The sequence below is a fragment of the Lemur catta genome, chromosome 6 (assembly GCF_020740605.2).
Source record: "Lemur catta isolate mLemCat1 chromosome 6, mLemCat1.pri, whole genome shotgun sequence".
NCBI classification, from domain to species: Eukaryota; Metazoa; Chordata; class Mammalia; order Primates; family Lemuridae; genus Lemur; species Lemur catta.
This window is the reverse complement of record NC_059133.1, coordinates 58,520,731-58,540,895: the sequence shown is the minus strand read 5'-3', so window position 1 is coordinate 58,540,895 and position 20,165 is coordinate 58,520,731. Positions and strand designations below refer to the sequence as shown.

The following is a 20,165-nucleotide window of genomic DNA, read 5'->3' as shown; positions in this document are numbered from 1 at the left end:
AGAGACGAGGTCTCGCTCTTGCTCAGGCTGGTCTCGAACTCCTGACCTCGAGCAATCCATCTGCCTCGGCCTCCCAGAGTGCTAGGATTACAGGCGTGAGCCACCGTGCCCAGCCCTTTTGTTACTTTAGAGTGTACTCCTTCTACTTATAAAAAAAAAGTTAATTGTAAAACAGCTTCAGGCAGGTTCTTCAGTCAGTTGTGATGTAACTAGAATCCAGATTCCTTGAATCCCAATCCAGTGATCCAGGGTGCTTTAGAGTAAGTATTACCTTCTGGAGGTATTCCAGAAGAAGGAATTGTTATAGATGACAGCTCCATGTGTATTATTGCCCCTGAAGACTTTCCAGTGGGACAAGATATGGTGGTGGAAGACAATGATATTGGTGATCCTGTGTAGGCCTAGGCTGATGTATATGTTTGTGTCTTAATTTTTAACAAAAATGTTTACAAAGTAAATATAAAAAAATTAATTTTTTTTTTTTTTTTTGAGACAGAGTCTTGCTCTGTTGCCTAGGGTAGGGTGCAGTGGTGTCAGCCTAGCTCACAGCAACCTCAAACTCCTGGGCTCAAGGGATCCTCCTGCCTCAGCCTCCCGAGTAGCTGGGAATACAAGTGCAAACCATGACACCGGGCTAATTTTTTCTATTTTTAGTAGAGACAAGGTCTGGCTCTTGCTCAGGCTGGTCTCAAACTCCTGAGCTCAAGTGATCCTCCTGCCTTGGCCTACCAGAGTGCTAGGATTACAGTTGTGAGCCACCACGCCCAGCCTAAAAAATTTTAAAGTCGAAAAACTTCTTATAGAATAAGCATATAAAGAAAGAAAATATTTTTGTACAGCTGTACAATGTGTTTGTATTTTACACTAAGTGCTCTTACAGAAGAGTCAAAAAGTGTTTTAAAAATTAAAAGTTTAGAAAGTAAAAAATTATGGTAAGCTAAGGTTAAATTATTACTGAAGAAAGAAAAATATTTTAAAGATAAATTTCGGGTAGCTTAAGTGTACAGTGTTTAGAAAGTCTACAGTAGTGTGAAGTAATGTCCTAGGCCTTCACATTCACTCACTACTCACTCACTGACTCACCCAGGGCAACTTCCAGTCCTGCAAGCTCCATTCATGGTAAGGCCCAATATAGGTATACCGTTTTTTATTTTTTACACCATATTTTTACTGTACTTTTTCTATGTTTAGATATACAAATACTTACCATTATATTACAGTTGCCTACAATATTCAGTACAGTGACACGCTGTACAGATTTGTATCCTAAGAGCAATAGGCTATACCATATAGCCTAAGTGTGCAGTAGGTTATACCATCTAGGTTTGTATAAGTGCACCCTATGATATTGACATGACAACAAAATAGCCTAAGGACACATTTCTCAGAACTTATCCCCATCGTTAAGGGACACATAACTGTACCTAAGTAAAAGGAGACTGCTTCACCTGTTTCCTAACTACATAATTTATGCACTGATATTCCCTTATATTAAGGTTCTATTGTCCTAATTATGTAGGAAAAACCAAAATTTAGTGTACTTGATAATGGCTGGCTCGGTGTCCTGGGAGCAGGAAAAGGAGGGAGCAGGTAGAGAGATACCCAGAAAAGTGAAAGGAAAAAGATTGTCCTGAGATTCACATCCCTAAGAAAATTTCCCATTGTCTTGGCTGGTGGCAAGAAGTTGTAGTTACAAGAAAAGAGAACTTTAGGGGCCTTCCACTCTGGGCTGCCTAAGTGCTTTTTATGTACATGAATAAATTTATTAAGTAAACATTACTATAAATAGAAAAGATATGGTCTACTTACTAGAATAATAATGTAGATAATTCAAGAATGTGAGTAGTTCCTTTTAGTTTTCTACAAGAGAATTTAACTTTTATACCTAAAGCGATGGGGGACGGGAGGCCAGGGGAATGGTAGTTAATTACAGGGAAGATTAGAAAGAATTTGTGTAAGAAACCTTGGCTGTAGGGATACAGAGTGGAAATACAGGGCAAAGGCAACCTACTCAGCTGTTTCAGCTGGTCACTGTGAGGAAATGATTCCAAAGCCTTGTATCTGCAGGGGACAGAAAGCAGATCAGAACAAGCCAGACAACATCTCAGTGGGAAGGAAATGTAAACTTGCAGAGATGAAAGCCAGTCTTCTGTGATACTCTCCCAGAATGGAGCTAGCATTTCAGTCCTGATGAAAGGGAAGTAGTCCAAAACATTGCTCTGATCAGGGAGGAAGAGAACTTTGAAAGAACTTGTAAGAAAGTTGTAAAGGCTGCAAACATTTGTGGGATAAAAGAGCAGTAAGTGAAAGTTAAAGGATCTTTTTTCCCATAAAAGAAAATAACATATTACGTTAGAAGATAATGTCCTGCTATTCTGTATTTACAAGGGTAATAAGAAGAAAAAACAAATTGCCCCAAAATGCATACGTGTTTTAAATGATTAGTGTAAAGAAGGTTGTTGAACCGCAAACAGTCCTAGCTGTCTTTGGAGATCTTAAAAGTAGTGTAAATTCTCTCTCTTTTTTAATTGTTATATTAGTAGTAGGCTTGCCGTAAGATAAATTCAATAAAAGACTTTTCTAGGACTTCCTTTCCCTGTAAACTAGGGCCAGTGACAGGCTGAGGAAGAAGATAGAAATAAAAGAGACAACTGTCATTTTAGGCATGTTTCTGAGTTCGTCCCTCTTGTGGTTTAGGGTAAATTATTTCAAGTCTCAGGACCTTATTTCCCATAGTTCTGTAATAAATACCTTTGTTAAAAAGATGGCTTATGCCTGTAGTCCAAGCTCCTCAGGAGGCTGAGGCAGGAGGCTCACTTGAGGCCAGGAGCTCAAGACCAGCCTGGGGAACACAGTGAGACCTCATCTCAAAAAAATAAAAAAAAAAATTGCCAGGTGTCGTGGCACATGCCTGTAGGTCCAGCTATGCAGAGGATCACTTGAGCCCAGGAGTTTGAGGCTGTAGAGAGCTATGATCCTGCCACTGCACATTAGTCAGGGGAGAGAGTGAGATCCAGTCTCTAAAAAGAGAAAAAGAAAAGAAAAAAACCCCAAACCTCATTTTTGAAAACTCCACCAAGGCACTATTGGAGTAGGAAACACTTTGTTATAAATTGCTATATGAGCATAAAATATTCCCATACCATTATTAACATGCAATTTATAACTGAACACAAATAAATTATTCAGTATTACTAGTATCCCAGCATAGAAAATAGGAGTTAGAATGAAAAAAATATATGGTTCAGTTTTATCTGAATTTTTTTCTCTTTACTATTGATTTGTGGACATGATATAAGACAGCAATTTAAAGTCCAAGTTCCCCTACGCTAGAGTAGATATGCAACACTTATTCCCCTAAAGTGTTGTAAGACTTCAGCAAAAGCCCCATCTGTAATTATTTATCTAATGTACTGGTGATTCTTCAGTCAAGAAGACCTTGACTGAGAGGTGGGTCACACCTGTAATCCTAGCACTCTGGGAGGTCAAGGCAGGAAGATCACTCGAGGTCAGGAGTTCATAACCAGCCTGAGCAAGAGTGAGACCCCGTCTCTACTAAAAATAGAAAGAAATTAGCTGGACAACTAAAAATATATAGGAAAAATTAGCGGGGCATGGTGGCGCATGCCTGTAGTCCAAGCTACCTGGGAGGCTGAGGCAAGAGGATTGCATGAGCCCAGGAGTTTGAAGTTGCTGTGAGCTAGGCTGACACAATGGCACTCTAGTCTGGGCAACAGAGTGAGACTGTGTCTTAAAAGAAAAAAAAAAAGAAGACCTTACTTGAATGAAGCATGTTTTCACTTTTGCTCATATTTGTCCAGCTCACATGGACTGCAGAAACCTTGAGTCATACAACAGAGAATTAGGGCTGGAAGAGGCCTTAGAGAGAATCCTGTCCAACTCTCTCATATTGCACATTTGGAACCTGGAGTCTGAGGAGGAGAAATGTTCATCTGAAGTTAATATAGCCCATCTTCTGTTTCCTTATATTAATGACTGAACATTCCTGTGTCCAGGAAAGAACACAACAACAAAAAAAAAGAAAACTACAGACTAACATCCCTTGTAAATAAAAATGCAAAAATTCTCAATAAAATCCTAGCAAACTAAATTCAGTGGCATATCAAAAAAATAGTCCACCACAACCAGGTGGGCTTCATCCCAGAGATGCAAGAGTGGTTCAACATATGCAAAGCTATAAATGTGATTCACCATAAATAGAAGCAAAACAAAGACCATATGATCCTCTCACTAGTTGCAGAAAAAGCATTTGACAAAATTCAACACCCTTTTATGATAAAAACTCTTAACAAAATAGGCATAGATGGAACATACCTCAAAAGTATAAAAGCCATATATGACAAACTCATACAAAATCATACTGAATGGGGAAAAATTGAGAGCATTCCTCTTAGAACTGGAACCAGACAAGGTTGCCCACTGTCACCACTTCTACTCAACATAGTGCTGGAAGTCCTAGCTAGAGCAATCAGTCAAGAAAAAGAAATCAAGAGTATCCAAATGGGGAAAGAAGAGGTCAAACTACCACTCTTTGTTGATGATATGATCTTACATCTAGAAAACCCCAAAGATTCTGCCAAGAGACTCTTGGAATTGATAAATATTATAACTTCAGCACAGTCTCGGGTTACAAAATCAATGTACACAAATCAGTAGCATTTCTATACACCAACAACAGTCAAGCTGAGAATCAAAGACTCAATACCTTTCACAATAGCAACGAAGAAAATAAAATATCTAGGAATATATTTACCCAAGGAGGTGAAAAACCTCTACAGGGAGAACTATGAAACACTGAGGAAGGAAATTGCAGAGGATCTAAACAAATGGAAAAACATATGCTTATGGATCAGCAGAATCAACATTGTTAAATGTCCATACTACCCAAAGTGATTTACAGATTCAATGCTATCCCCATTAAAATAAAAATGTCATTTTTCACAGATCTAGAAAAAATAATTCTATGCTTTGTATGGAACCAGAAGAGACTCCGAAGAGCCAAGGCAGCCTTAAGCAAAGAGAACAAATCAGGAGGCATCACTTTACCAGACTTCAAGCTATACTACAAAGTTATAGTAACAAAGACAGCATGGTACTAGCACAAAGAACAGAGACATAGACCAGTGGATCAGAATAGAGAACCCAGGTATAAAAACCATCCTCATATTGCCATCTGATCTTTGATAAAGCAGACAAAAACATACACTGGGGAAAAGAATCTCTATTCAATAAGTGGTGCTGGGAAAATTGGCTAGCCACATGTAGAAGACTGAAACAGGATTCACACCTCTCACCACTCACAAAAATTAATTCACAATGGATAACGGACTTAAACCTAAGGCATGAAACTATAAGAATTCTAGAAGAAAATGTTGGAAAAACTCTTATAGACATCAACCTAGGCATAGAATTTATGAAGAAGACCCCAAAAGCAATCACAGCAACAACAAAAATAAATAAATGGGACCTGATCAAATTAAAAAGCTTCTGCACAGTCAAAGAAAATATCAGTAGAGTAAACAGGCCGGGCGCGGTGGCTCACGCCTGTAATCCTAGCTCTGGGAGGCCGAGGCGGGTGGATCGCTCGAGGTCAGGAGTTCGAGACCAGCCTGAGCAAGAGTGAGACCCCGTCTCTACTAAAAATAGAAAGAAATTATCTGGCCAACTAAAAATATATATACAAAAAAATTAGCCGGGCATGGTGGCTCATGCCTGTAGTCCCAGCTACTCGGGAGGCTGAGGCAGTAGGATCGCTTAAGCCCAGGAGTCTGAGGTTGCTGTGAGCTAGGCTGACGCCACGGCACTCACTCTAGCCCGGGCAACAAAGTGAGACTCTGTCTCAAAAAAAAAAAAAAAAAAAAAAAAAAGAAAATATCAGTAGAGTAAACAGACAATCTACAGAATGGGAGAAAATACTTGCATACTATACATCTGATAAAGGGCTGATAACCAGAATCTAAAAAGAACTCAAGCAAATCAGCAAGAAAAAATCAAACCCCACCCCATTAAAAAAAAGTGGGCAAAAGACATGAACAGAACCTTTTCAAAAGAAGATAGACTAATGGCCAACAAACATAAGAAAAAATGTTCAACATCTCTAATCATCAGGGAAATGCAAATCAAAACCACAATAAGATATCACCTAACTCCAGTGAGAATGGCTTTTATCAAAAAATCTGAAAACAACAAATCTTGGCATGGATGCGTAGAGATAGGAACACTTATACACTGTTGGTGGGACTGCAAACTGTTAATAGTACAACTTTTTTGGAAAGCAGTATGGAGATACTTCAAAGAACTAAAAGTAGACCTACCATTTGATCCAGCAATCCCACTACTGGTATTTACCCAAAGGGAAAGAGGACATTTTATAAAAAAGACACCTGTACCCAAATGTTTATAGCAGCACAGTTCACAATTGCAAAGATGTGGAAACAACTCAAGTGCCCATCAATACATGAGTGGATTAATAAAGTGTGGTATATGTACGCCATGGAGTCCTACTCAGCCATAAAAATGACGGTGAACTAATACCTCTTGTATTAATCTGGGTGGAACTGGAGACTGTTATTCTAAGGAATGGAAAAACAAACACCACATGTACTCACTATTAAATTGGAACTAACTGAACAACACTTATGTGCACATATAGAAATAAAACTCATTGGAAATCAAGCAGGTGTTGGGGAGAAGAGGGGATGAGTAAATTCACACCTAATGGGTACAATGCACACTATCTGGGTGATGGGCACACTTATAACTTTGACTCAAACTGTACAAAAGCAATTTATGTAACCAAAATGTTTGTACCCCCATAATACTCTGAAATAAAATAAAATTTAAAAAATTAAAAAATAAAAATAAAAAAGAAGAGAGAAATGACAGCCAGTTTTCCTAACAGGCTAGTTTAAGTCTTTAATGGGCATGATAATGAAGTTCCCTCTTCTTTAATCCTTATATAAGAAAGGTAGCCTAAAGTAACCTGATGTTAACTAATCAGTTATTTTTCTATTACTCTGTCTAAAAGTAACTAATAACATGCTTTGTTCTTTGCTTCTGCTTTCTTCAGCTTTTCTCTGCCTATAAAGCCAATCCCTTTTGCTCAGCTCATTGGAATACCTATTCTAGTTTATGGAATGAGGTGTTGCTCAATTCTAGAATTGTGAATAAAACCTATTGAGATCTTTTTTTTTTTTTTGAGACAGAGTCTTACTCTGTTGCTCGGGCTAGAGTGCCGTGGCATCAGCCTTGCTCACAGCAACCTCAGACTCCTGGACTCAGGCAATGCTCCTGCCTCAGCCTCCCAAGTAGCTGGGACTACAGGCATGCACCACCATGCCCAGTTAATTTTTCTATATATATATTTAGCTGTCCGTATAATTTCTTTCTATGTTTAGTAGAGACAGGGTCTCGCTCTTGCTCAGGCTGGTCTCGAACTTCTGAGCTCAAACCATCCACCCACCTTGGCCTCCCAGAGTGCTAGGATTACAGGCGTGAGCCACCACGCCCGGCCGAGATCTTTAAATTTTAAAAAAAGGGCTGGGGGGGGGGGAAAGGCAAAAAAATAATTAATTAATTTAAAAAACAACATATTTTTAGGGAATTCTGGAAATTTTTCAATTACAAATTTAGATCAGTTTCTGCCTCTCCTCACTAATTTTTAGATTCATAAAGATCTATTTACATAAAGATTAAATTTATATATTTTGTTTTCTTTCCTTCTTTCTTTATTTAGAGACAGGGTCTTGCTCTGTGGCCTGGGCTAGAGCACAGTGGCATCATCATAGTTCATTGTAACCTCAGATTCAGGGGCTCAAGTGATCCTCCTGCCTCAGCCTTCCAAGTAGCTGGGACTACAAGCATGCACCACCACCCCTGGCTAATTTTTTTTATTTCTTATAGAGACAGGTCTTGCTATGTTGCTCAGGCTGCTCTTGAACTCCTGGCCTCAAGCAATCCTCCCGCCTCAGCCTCTCAAAGTGCTAGGATTACAGGCATGAGTCACCTCGCTCAGCCTGTAAAAGTTAAATTTTTAACTGTCCTCCCAAGAAAGAGATTTTTCCCCAAAAAATTCCAGCAGGGGGCAGCAAACTTAAATATATATATCCCAATGCTTAAAATGATTTTAAAATGCAAGAGAACACATCCTTCATCTCTAATTTTGTCCACCACCACCTCCAACAGTAATAGCTACAGCTACAGGCATCGTGTATGTGCTGTGTATTATTTACCTCATCTAATCCTTACAACAATGTATCACCTAAGAGTTATATATTAATATTATCCCATTTCATAAGGGAGCAGATTTAGAGAGCTTAAGAAATTTCCTCAAGGATCCACAGTCAGGAAACAAAAATGCCAGAATCTAAACCAAGGTTATCACAACTACATAGCCATTAAACTAACATCTTGCCTGCTTGAATATGAGGTGGTAGCAGGTGAGAGGAAGAAAAAGAAAGACATTTTGTCATTGAACTAAATGAAAACAGAATCTAAAAATAAAATGTGTATCATTATTAATATGTATATTTTTGACCATCCTAAATTGTTTATTAGGTATGAATTTTACAAACATTATTATATTAGGAGTAACAGTGGAGCTGGAGAGTATTGCACCTTCTTCCAAGCTGCACGGTGAGAACCACCAATAGTGTGGTGGAACTTACGGCCCTTTCCAAGGCCACGGCTCTTGCCCACACATCTTGTCAGCCCACGCATCTCCCTGTGCTTGTGGACCGGTTTGGTGATCCACTGGGTGTCAGGATTTCTTCTGATAGCTTTATGGAATGGATCAAGGAGAACCTCAAAAAATTTGTATGTGGAATCTTCACCAATCAATTAAGAATTCAGGACTCTTAGAGCCCCACAGTGTTGTCCTCTTCCAGCTCACTCCTCGGCAACAGACTGAAGGTTTCGAGCAAACTTTAGTTGGTTAACACCATGATGGACAGGCTTGCCATAGGTTGCCCCCTTAGGAACTGGGCGGTTGTGGCCATCATGGTGCAGATGAATCCTATATATGACATAACCTTGCTTGGCCTTGTATCCCAGTCTGTGTGTTTTATCCGGCTTGGTGGGGCAGGGAGCCCTGTGGAGCACAGGGAGCTGGTGGTATTGCCAGCAGTAGACCCTCAGAAGAAAGCACATTACATCGGACTGCTTCTTCCTCCATAGCTTCTGGATGTACTTGTATGAACTCATCTTGGCTTACCTGATGGCTTCCACCAGATGGAAAGGCAATATATATATATATATTTCTTATATATATATATATATTTTTTTTTTTTTTTGAGACAGTCTCACTCTGTTGCTTGGGCTAGAGTGCCGTGGTGCGTCAGCCTAGCTCACAGCAACTTCAAACTCTTGGGCTCAAGCAATCCTACTGCCTCAGCCTCCCAAGTAGCTGGGACTACAGGCATGCGCCACCATGCCTGGCTAATTTTTTCTATATATTTTTTAGTTGTCTGGTTAATTTCTTTCTATTTTTTAGTAGAGACAGAGTCTTGCTCTTGCTCAGACTGGTCTCAAACTCCTGACCTGGAGCGATTCTCCCACCTCGGCCTCCCAGAGTGCTAGGATTACAGGCGTGAGCCACCGAGCCCAGCCAATATATGTATTTTTAATGGAGACAGGGTCTTATTCTGTTGCCCAGGCTAGAGTACAGTGGCATCATCATAGCTCACTGCAGCCTGGAACTCCTAGGCTCAAGCAATCCTCTTGGCTCAGCTAGTTTTTTTTTTTTATTTTTTGTAGAGATAGGGTCTTGCTGTGTTGCTCTGGCTGGTCTCAAACTCCTGGCCTCCTTTTCTCTTCTATATCTACAGTCACTCCTTTGATGATCTCAGCCAATATCATGGCTTTAGGATGTATATCTGTAGCCCAGATCTCTCTCCCTTGAAATCTTGACTCATTTCCAGCTGTGCACTGTTTATCCCCACCTCCTTGTGGAAGTCAACATGTCCACTTAACATAACTGAAAATAAACCCTGATATCCTCCCCCTCCGCTCCTGCCTCATTTGCAGCCTTTTGCATTAGTTGATGGCAAATCCATCTCTCATTCACTCAGGCAAAAACTCTAGAGTAATTCGTGACATCTTTCCCTCCCCTGTGGCCTTTAGGAAATTATTTTGGCCCTATCTTCAAGAACATAGCCAACTCCAGCCACTTTTTATCACCTCCTCTGCTACCCCTCTGGTCTGAGTCTTCATCATCTTCCAAATGCATTACTATAATGAATATCACCTTAAGATGTCTCACTGATTCTACCTGCGCCCTCCTATAATCTATTCTCAATACATCAACCAAAGTGATCTTTCAAAAAGTTAATCAGGTCATGCTACTTCTCTTTCTCTACATACATTGGCTCCCCATGTCAGAGTGAAAGCCACAGCACTTGCAGTAGCTTACAAGGAGCTAGATCTGCCTCGTTTCCTCTTCAATGTCATCTCTTACTATTCATCTTTTCCAGCCAGCTGGCCTCCCCACTCTTCCTTCCTGGAGCACAAAAGGCTCACTCTTGCTTGGGGGCCTTGGCTCCAGCTGTTGGGTGTTCTGAGACTACTCTTCAGAGTTAACCCCTTCAAGTCTTTGCTCAGTCCCCCCCTCTAGCACTCTCATTTGGCTTTACTTTTGCTCTATATTTTTCTATAGCATTCTTCGCTTTCTAACAAATGATATATAATTATTTATTATGTTCATTGTTTGTGTTTCTTTCCTATCCTTCTCTAGAATATACTCCCCATGAGGCAGAGATCAGTCAATTTTGGTCACATATATATTCCTCAGGCACCTAGACACTGTGCTAAATATATTTGTGGAATGAATGAAAAAGTTGACAAGCTCTAATAATTAAGACTAAAATTTAACAACAGACTAAAATGCTAGTTATTCCAAATTTCAGAATATCCTGCTATGCAATTTTTCAGTGCTCAATAATTTTCTTGTTTGTTTTTTGTTTTAGAGACAGGGTTTCACTCTGTTGCCCAGGCTGGAGTGCAGTGCCATGACACTGTAGCTTCAAATGCCTGGGCTCAAGCAATCCTCCCGCTTCAGCCTCCCGGGTAGTTGGGACTACAGGTGTGGACCACCATGCCTGGCTAATTTTTTTCTTTTTTTTTTTTTTTTTTGGAGACAGAGTCTTGTACACTGCCCAGGCTGGTCTTGAACTCCTGGCTTCAAGCAATACTCCCACCTCAGCCTCCACCTAATAAGCATTTGATGAACAAAGGAACTATGCACTGTAATTTGAAAAGGTGTCTCCACATGTTTCCACAAGGGCCATTTTGTGTGTGTGAGTTGGAGTGCATCTTGAGTTCTGCCTATTCTGTATCCAAAACCCATTTTTGGTTTCATTTTGCCTTTCCTACTTCAGGAAAAAGCCCTGTAACTTCTGTAGAAAGTTCACTTTTGTTCCCTCAATATTTCCACAAACTCTATCTCCCAAAGGTGGTTAAAGAATAAACGATCTACTATCTAATATATGATGAAATTGCAGAGAAACAAAAACAACACCAATAAAGTAAAGGATGCTTCTGAGAAATAAACCTTTGCAGAGATAGTCAGAGAGGTATATTTAGTATGAGGCAGTACAAGTTAGTGCTGAAGGGCAGTCACACATAGCTGGGTTCTAGCTCCTCCTCTCCCACTGGGTGAGCTTTTAACTGTTTAATTCCTCTGAGCCTTAGCTTCCTCATCTGTAAAATGGGGATAAAAACTCACAGGGCTTGTCCTATAGATGAAATAATGTGAAAAGCCAACTATTCTGCATAGTAAGCAATCAAAAAATGGAAGCTTTTATTACAATGAACTGCAAATTGCTTTTGAACCTACTGGGAAAAGATTATTGTTAGGAACCAAAAGGTCCACTTAAACAGGAGTTAAGTAAAGGGGCCAGGAGTGGTGGCTCATGCCTGTAATCCCAGCACTCTGGGAGGCCGAGAAGGGAGGATCATTTGAGGTAAGGAGTTTGAGATCAGCCTGAGCAAGAGACCCCCATCTCTACTAAAAGCAGAAAAAATTAGCCGGGCGTGGTGGTGCGCGCCTTTAGTTCCAGCTACTTGGGAGGCTGAGGCAGGAGGATCGCTTGAGCCCAGGAGTTTGAGGTTGCTGTGAGCTAGGCTGATGGCCACGGCACTCTAGCCTGGGCAACAGAGTGAGACCCTGTCCCAAACAACAACAACAACAACAACAAAAGGTAGTAAGTAAACGAGTAAGAAAAGCAGCCAAACAGGTGAGAATAAGGGTTCAAGGCCCGTTTGTAGTAATTAAGGTCTAGGGTAGGGGAACAAGGCCTTCTCCCTGGACATCCCTCAGCTGCGAGGGGAGCGGGCGCCCGCCAGCTGGGTGCCCGGCAGCTCCGGGACTCAGCGGGGCAGAACCGGCCGCCGGCGGACCCAGCGCCAGCACCTCCCCGGGCGCCCGGGGCGGGCGGGCGGCTGCAGGCCTGGCCTTGTAGGGAGCTGGGCGGCGGCGACTGGCCGGGCCGGGGGGCGGGAGGTAGAGGCGGGCCTCCCTCCCCGGGCGCGCCCGCCACCCCCTTTCCCCGGCGCTCGCCCTCGCTTGGGCTTTGCCCACCGGGACAGCACAGATGCCTCGCCTTCCCTCCGCTCTCAATCGCCATCTCCACACCTTCCCACCCCACCCATTCCCCTGCCCCTGGACGGTTCCTCCCCTTCCCACTTCTGGTTCCTTCCGGAGAGTTTTGTTTGAACTTTTGAATCCGCCAATCAGCACCGCGCGCCCCTCCCCTCCCCGCCGGCCGGGTGCTGCCGGGCGCCCCGGGGCTTGCAGGCGGGGCCGCGGCGGCCGGGGCGGGGTCCAGGCCCGGCCTCCCGACACGTGGCCGGGGACGGGGTATATAGGGCTCCTCCGGGCCCGCCACTCTCTCACTACTTCTCCCCCGGACTCCTTGGTAGTCTCTTAGTGGGAGGTCCTTGTTGCCGTCCCTTCACCTCCTTCAGCGCCGTGCGGCCCTACACGTCCCCGTCATGGTGAGTGGGGACCGGCTGGGGGGAGGGCGGAGTGCGCGTCCGCAGGGGCGGCTGGGCGTGCGGGGCTGACGGCTGCCCCTGCGGCCGTGCCCGAGACGGCTCCCGACGGCTCCGGGCTCCTCGCGTCAAACTGGCTTCTGGTGGCGGGGCAGAGAAAGCCGAGTTCACCCGGCAGACACCAATGAGGGCTCGAAAATGTGGCGCGGGTTCTGCCCTCGGTGGAAATGGAAAGTCCTCTTGATCCTAGTGAGAGGGCATCCCCGCCAGGGCCCGCCACCGCCCTACGAAGGTCGAAGAGCCTTCTCCTTGATCCCCAAGAACTTGAAACTAAAAGTCTCCGCCCCCATTTCCCAAGTGACCTCACCTGCCCACTGCCTCACACACCGGAGCTGGAGGACCTCGTGTGCTCCCGCACGACGGTGCAAACACTTCCTGGCGCCCCCTCTCCAGCGCCCTGTGACTCGCTGCTGAGTCACCTGTGGCTCTGGGGAGACCTTCCAGTTGCACCAATCCACCTGAAGGACGGAGGCAGGCCCCTCCTCTGAAGGGAATAATTAACTGTCACTTTGTCTAATCCTGCATTTCTAGTGGGAGGTTTATAGCTGAAGCTTTCTATGAAGCCGAGTTTTAAAAACAAGTCCATAAAAGGATGTTTTCTTTAAAAACCACAGAGTAAACTAGTACCGACAACGAATTCTTAGGTTCAGTTTTCAAGAACCGTGAAAGTATCCACAACTTGAGTATTTTCTGTATAGCTCCCAGAGGTATTGAAAACAACTTAGAAAACATCTATGGGAGGCCTACCTAAAAGAAACCATGTTTTTAAACAAGTATTCATGTATCAAATGTTTCAAAATAGTATCTTAGGAAAGAATACAGTGAATAGTTAGTTGACCAGAGACTCTTCTGAGACTACCACAGTTATCAAAAATATGTCTGATTATAACAACTTCCTTGTGCTTTTTACCAAGCAAGACCAAAAAGATACTGGTAAAAGTGTGATTCAGAAAGTAGTGGGACTGTTGAAAGGGCAGAGGGCAGCAGCAGCAGATCGGTGTAGGTAGACACTGGTCACATTTGTGCTTTTCTAGGCCAGATGGGCAAACACTAGACTGAGTGACTCCATCGCCGTTGCCTCACTACATCTCCCAGGTGGCCAGGGGAAAGTGGAGGGCAAGCAGTGGCCACTGGCTTTGCCAGCCAAGCTTCAAGAAAGCAGTTTAGGCTGATGAGCAATAGAAGAAAAATTGGGGGCTCAAGAGGTTTCAGCAGAAGAATCACTTTGTTAGAATGAGTGGATCTTCTCAGATACTTCATCTCCTTGGGCCTGGGGCCCTCATGGACACATACCTGGTTCTCTCCAGCCTTTTGGGGTTGTGGAATTTCCAAAGTCCAGTTAAAGGTAAACATGATGCAATGGTAGATAGTCATGGGCTCATTAGAACAAACAGCTCCAGTTCTCCCACAGCCCTAGAGCTGGGCGAGTAGACACAGGTAATACTCAGCTTGCTGATGTGGTCAGAAGACCTTGATTGTTTTATGGGAAGTGTAGGCGGAAAGGAGGTGATCATAAGTCAAAGGTTGTGAGTAACTGGGGTTTTCATTATCCTGGGTTATGAAACTAGGCCCTTTGAAAACTTAGCTAGTGTTTTCTTTGACTTGTTTCCTATTAGCAGCTTTTAAAAACTTAAAACCCTACTATTCGGGGAAAATGTAATGGGAGAATTTGGTGTTGATATTTTGAAAGTCCTCCGCCAGTCTCCAAAGTAGGAGACTTATGACAAAATACAATGAACACTTTTTGTTTTCCTCTTAAGTCTGTGGGTACAGATTCTATGTTCATTGCCTTATTTTACTAAGCAGGAACGGGTTTGGGGAACTCCTAAGTGATCATGTTTGCCAAGTACAGGAAAACAAATATTTCCTCGTGATTGTTAAATTTTTGAAACCATGGACTTTTTACCACACTGCCAGATATATATCTACATTTTACTGAGAAATAGCTAATTTCTTAAACTATCAGCAAAGTTTAGGTAATACTTCTAACCTTTGTTAATGTGTTGTTGGTGGTGAAGGAGAAATGTTCTTCCTAAAGATTAAATTCTTCCACAGGGTTAAAAAGCTGCTTCTGACCACAGTTTTTAAAATACAGCTAACTGCTGCTTATCTAGCATTTTCTCCGTGAGTCATATGCCTGTAGTTTGCTGGTTTAAGCTGGTTTTAAAGGGGAGAGGGAGACGCTTTTGTCTTATAAAGAATAGGATTAAAGAGGGACCAGAATGAGCTCAGTAGTTACACAATCACACTGGGAATGAATCAGAGTGGAAGGGGGAATTTTGCATCAGTTTAAGGAATCAGCAGACACATTTCCCAGGAGCTAGGGAAATACATTGCTATAGATCAGCTTATGTCATACTAAAATGGTAGAAACTCAGCCTTGAATATCTACTGTGGCTACAAAGCAAGGGTCTGGTCTTGCCTAATAGTTCATTAACATATCTTTGGTTATCCAAGGCATTTTTTCTGAATTATGTCTTTAACAAGGATTTTTGCTTGTGAAATAGTCCCTGGGCAGGAGTGGCCTGCAAAAAGGTGATTGTCTATCTTGAAGGTTAATTAGTCATTTAGGTGTGAATCATTTCTAAATGTCTGTCTGATGTGTCATATTCTGACATTTTCCTTTCTTCCTTCCACAGCGTGAGTGCATCTCCATCCACGTTGGCCAGGCTGGTGTCCAGATTGGCAATGCCTGCTGGGAGCTCTACTGCCTGGAACACGGCATCCAGCCTGATGGCCAGATGCCAAGTGACAAGACCATTGGGGGAGGAGATGACTCCTTCAACACCTTCTTCAGTGAGACGGGCGCTGGCAAGCATGTGCCCAGGGCAGTGTTTGTAGACCTGGAACCCACAGTCATTGGTGAGTTGACCTCAGTAACCCAAGTGAGATCCTAGTGAGCTGGGACAGGAAGTCTGTCCTGGGGGCTCCATTGATTACACACACACAGTGTCTCCCCCCATCCCCTGCCAGAGCTGAGCAGGCCAGTGCAGGTAACTCAGTGATGGGTGGCTGGTTTGTTTTCCTTTTCCAGATGAAGTTCGCACTGGTACCTACCGCCAGCTCTTCCACCCTGAGCAGCTCATCACAGGCAAGGAAGATGCTGCCAATAACTATGCCCGTGGGCACTACACCATTGGCAAGGAGATCATTGACCTCGTCTTGGACCGTATCCGCAAGCTGGTAAACACAATACTTTATTTAAAGTGGAGTGAGAGCTCTCTCTTGTAGTTTTAAGGTAGACCAAACTATAAGGTCCATTCTTTGCAACTAAAATGAGATTTAGGCTGCTACTAAATTAACTAGACTTCTAAACCAGATGGTCCTGGGTTATGGGACAACTATGGGGCACGGGTAAGTGTTCTTTTGCCTTTTTTGCTTCAAGCGGAGACACCCCATTTTAGGTTGTCTTAGTCTCAATGAGTAAGTGGCTGACTCCTACAGGTAACTAATTGGTCAAACTCATTAAAAAAAAAATCTGGGCTGGTGCCTTATGTTAATACAGAAAGTTCAGAGGACAGGAAGCCAGTGTAACACTGACTAGAAACAGCCACCCTGGGAACTTCCAACAAAGCTGAAAGTGGAGTCAGGGGAACTTCCTTATGAAGTGTGCTATTTGGCTCATTTTAATTAAGAGCCAGGTGATCAGAGGACTCCTTGCTCCTTAGGCATGTGGGCAGCTGGTAAGTAATTAACTAAAAATCAAGCATGAAAGCCTGGGTAGAGTAACTTGTCAGGAAAATCACATTATACTAAGCCCAGCCACAACTGGTCTATTCTAAAAAGAATGGTCTTGCATCATTCATGGCTTCATACCTTTCTCAGATGTTTATCATAGTCTTTCCAGCAAAATTGGATTAATGGTTCCTATGCCTGGAAATTAAGCTTCAGCTACAAGCACTGACTTGGAAATCAGGACCTGCCTTTAGGGACAAATAAACCTAGTAGAAGCCATTTAGGGTTCTGGAGTGAAGTTCATTGACTACAAAAACAATTATATTTGTCCTTGGTATTATTACTGTGTCCACAGGTGGTTTAATGGATGTAATTGATATGTTAGGGTCTGCCTTGGACATTGATCTCATGTAGTTACTCAGAGTAGGGACCCACAAGATAAGTGAACTGAGAGGTCCATGGAGATTGTCCACAAATCTCTGAGTACCTTGGAGAAGTAAGGGTTGTCAACAGAATGCTTTGTCTGAAAGGTCAAAATAATCCTTTCATAGAATAGCAGTTTGCTAGCCAAAATACCCCAGCAAGGTAGAAAGCCCCAGTGATCTCAGGTATTGACCTGAATTGTGGTAGAAAGTCACCTCACCCAAAATGAATAGGCTTCCTGATACCTAATGTCATATCCTGGGTGCTTGCTGTGCCAAGTCCTGTTCCAAGTACTTATTTAATTCTCAAGGACCTGCGGTAGATTACTATTCTCATTTAATAAATGAGAGAACTGAGATAGAGAAACAAATTTGGTCACAGTCACACAGCGAGGAACTGGTAGAGCCGGATCCAGATCCAGCATGACTCCAGTACCAGGGTATTGGAACTTGGCTGTACTGTTGTATTCCAACTCCGAAAGCAGCTGCCAAATCTTTGTAAGACACCCATTGTCCTGGGCTGGTGGTCCTGGGCCTGCCCGTTGGTAACTCTCCAGCTGATTAAGAAACTGCCCTCTTCTACGGCCACAGCAAGGGCAAAACTCGGGCCCTGTATCTGTTCCAGACTTTGTGATTCCTCTGCCTGAGGAAATGAAAATACTTCATTTTTAGATAGTCTTTTTAGCAGATTTTTCCCCCAAGGAGTTGATTATAAAAAGTTTTTCTGAATCACTTAGCACTGAACAGTTCTTTATGACTGTTTTCTTAGCAAATATTATTCAGAAGAGTTTTAGAATCTCTATCAGTGTAACCATGGATTCACAGAAATCCATTGCAGCTTTCACCAAATGTCCATCAACACTAAAAACTCTTCTTTTGCAGGCCGACCAGTGCACAGGTCTTCAGGGCTTCTTGGTTTTCCACAGCTTTGGTGGGGGAACTGGTTCTGGGTTCACCTCTCTGCTGATGGAGCGCCTCTCTGTTGATTATGGCAAGAAGTCCAAGCTGGAATTCTCCATTTACCCAGCCCCCCAGGTTTCCACAGCTGTAGTTGAACCCTACAACTCCATCCTCACCACCCACACCACCCTGGAGCACTCTGATTGTGCCTTCATGGTAGACAATGAGGCCATTTATGACATCTGTCGTAGAAACCTTGACATTGAGCGCCCAACCTACACTAACCTGAACCGCCTTATTAGCCAGATTGTGTCCTCCATCACCGCTTCCCTCAGATTTGATGGAGCCCTGAATGTTGACCTGACAGAATTCCAGACCAACCTGGTGCCCTATCCCCGCATCCACTTCCCTCTGGCCACATATGCCCCTGTGATCTCTGCTGAGAAAGCCTACCATGAACAGCTTACTGTAGCAGAGATCACCAATGCTTGCTTTGAGCCAGCCAACCAGATGGTGAAATGTGACCCTCGCCACGGTAAATACATGGCTTGCTGCCTGTTGTACCGTGGTGATGTGGTTCCCAAAGATGTCAATGCTGCCATTGCCACCATCAAAACCAAGCGTACCATCCAGTTTGTGGATTGGTGTCCCACTGGCTTCAAGGTTGGCATCAATTACCAGCCTCCCACTGTGGTGCCTGGTGGCGACCTGGCCAAGGTACAGAGAGCTGTGTGCATGCTGAGCAACACCACAGCCGTCGCTGAGGCCTGGGCTCGCCTGGACCACAAGTTTGACCTGATGTATGCCAAGCGTGCCTTTGTTCACTGGTACGTGGGTGAGGGGATGGAGGAAGGAGAGTTTTCTGAGGCCCGTGAGGACATGGCTGCCCTTGAGAAGGATTATGAGGAGGTTGGAGCAGATAGTGCTGAGGGAGAAGATGAGGGTGAAGAGTATTAACTTCTCTGCTACAATTTTACACTCCGTTGTCTTGGGACTGTCTTATTTCTGTTCTGTGAAAGTGTCCATTGTGGCCCTAAACTGTCAATAAAAGTGATGTTTCCATTTTAAATGTCAAGCTGGCTTCTCTGTCACAATAAATACTTGATCCACTTGATCAAGACCAGTTAGGGATGTATTTGGCTGGCAGATGAGCCACCTGATCACTATTTGATCAGCATTCAAGCGACTACTGTGTGCCATGTACTGTGCTGACTGGTTTATCTATGTTTCATTTAGACCCGAATTGATGAGTGTGATAAAATCATTTCTTAAGTGAAGCAACAGGCTCAGATAGGTTGGACCAGTGCTTCTTGAACTAAAATGGATGTGAGTCACCTCTAAATACTAAAATGCAGGTTCTAATTCTGTAGGTCTGAGATGGGGCTTCAGGTACATTATAAAATAAGCTCCCAAATCATGCTCTTGGTCTGCTGTGACCACGTGTACATACAGTAGAGGGTTAGGTGACAGCTAGTAAACGTTGGAGCCAAAATTCAAGTACCTAGCCACCCTGCCAGAACTACTGCTGTCAGTCATTCATATTGGAGTCACATGGGAACGGCTTGGAATCCTGCTGATGTATGCCATACTTAGCCAAAACCTACAATGGCAAGTAAGATGGTTTCTGCTAAAGGCCTTACTGCTCGGAAAAAGTGGGGACGCAAAATTACCATAGGCACTGGCTGTTAATAATATTGGTTGCATGGACCCATTGCATGTCATGGAGAATATGTGAAGTCGGAATAATAAGGAAAATGAAGAGTGATGTATGCATAGGAAAGAGTAGAGAGGGGAGAGTTCCATTATTTGGACCCTCTTCCAAGCACCCACTGGGAGCAGTGTGGTTCTTAGGGGCAAAAGGGAGCTCAGGAGAGGGTGAAGGCAGGGGGTGGAGGGCTTGGTGCTTGGTATTGAGGTACCAGTGGTGTGGCCTGTAAGGTTAAACTGAACAATGGGAAAGGACAATAGCCAAAAGGCCAGGCCTCCTGCAGAGAGAAAAACCAGTTTTGGTGCTTGGGTGCTTGCCAGAGTGGGAATGCCTAGCAAGTGGCTGGAGATGGGGCCAGGGGCTGAGCTGCACACTGTTCACCTTTTCTCTGT

At 43.4% G+C, this 20,165-nt stretch overlaps 1 protein-coding gene and 1 pseudogene across 1 annotated transcript; one reads left to right on the top strand and one right to left on the bottom strand.

Annotated features, from left to right (window-relative positions):
* Nucleotides 1-8,585: 8,585 nt before the first annotated feature.
* Nucleotides 8,586-9,282, bottom strand: LOC123640421 (annotated as a pseudogene).
* A 3,550-nt stretch (nucleotides 9,283-12,832) lies between these two features.
* On the top strand, nucleotides 12,833-19,134 carry TUBA1C (tubulin alpha 1c). The gene is made up of 4 exons (XM_045555010.1): nucleotides 12,833-13,011; nucleotides 15,708-15,930; nucleotides 16,103-16,251; nucleotides 18,048-19,134. Exons 1-4 carry the CDS (start codon nucleotides 13,009-13,011, stop codon nucleotides 19,020-19,022), a joined length of 1,350 nt encoding a protein of 449 aa, XP_045410966.1. The 5' UTR covers nucleotides 12,833-13,008; the 3' UTR covers nucleotides 19,023-19,134.
* Nucleotides 19,135-20,165: the final 1,031 nt, after the last annotated feature.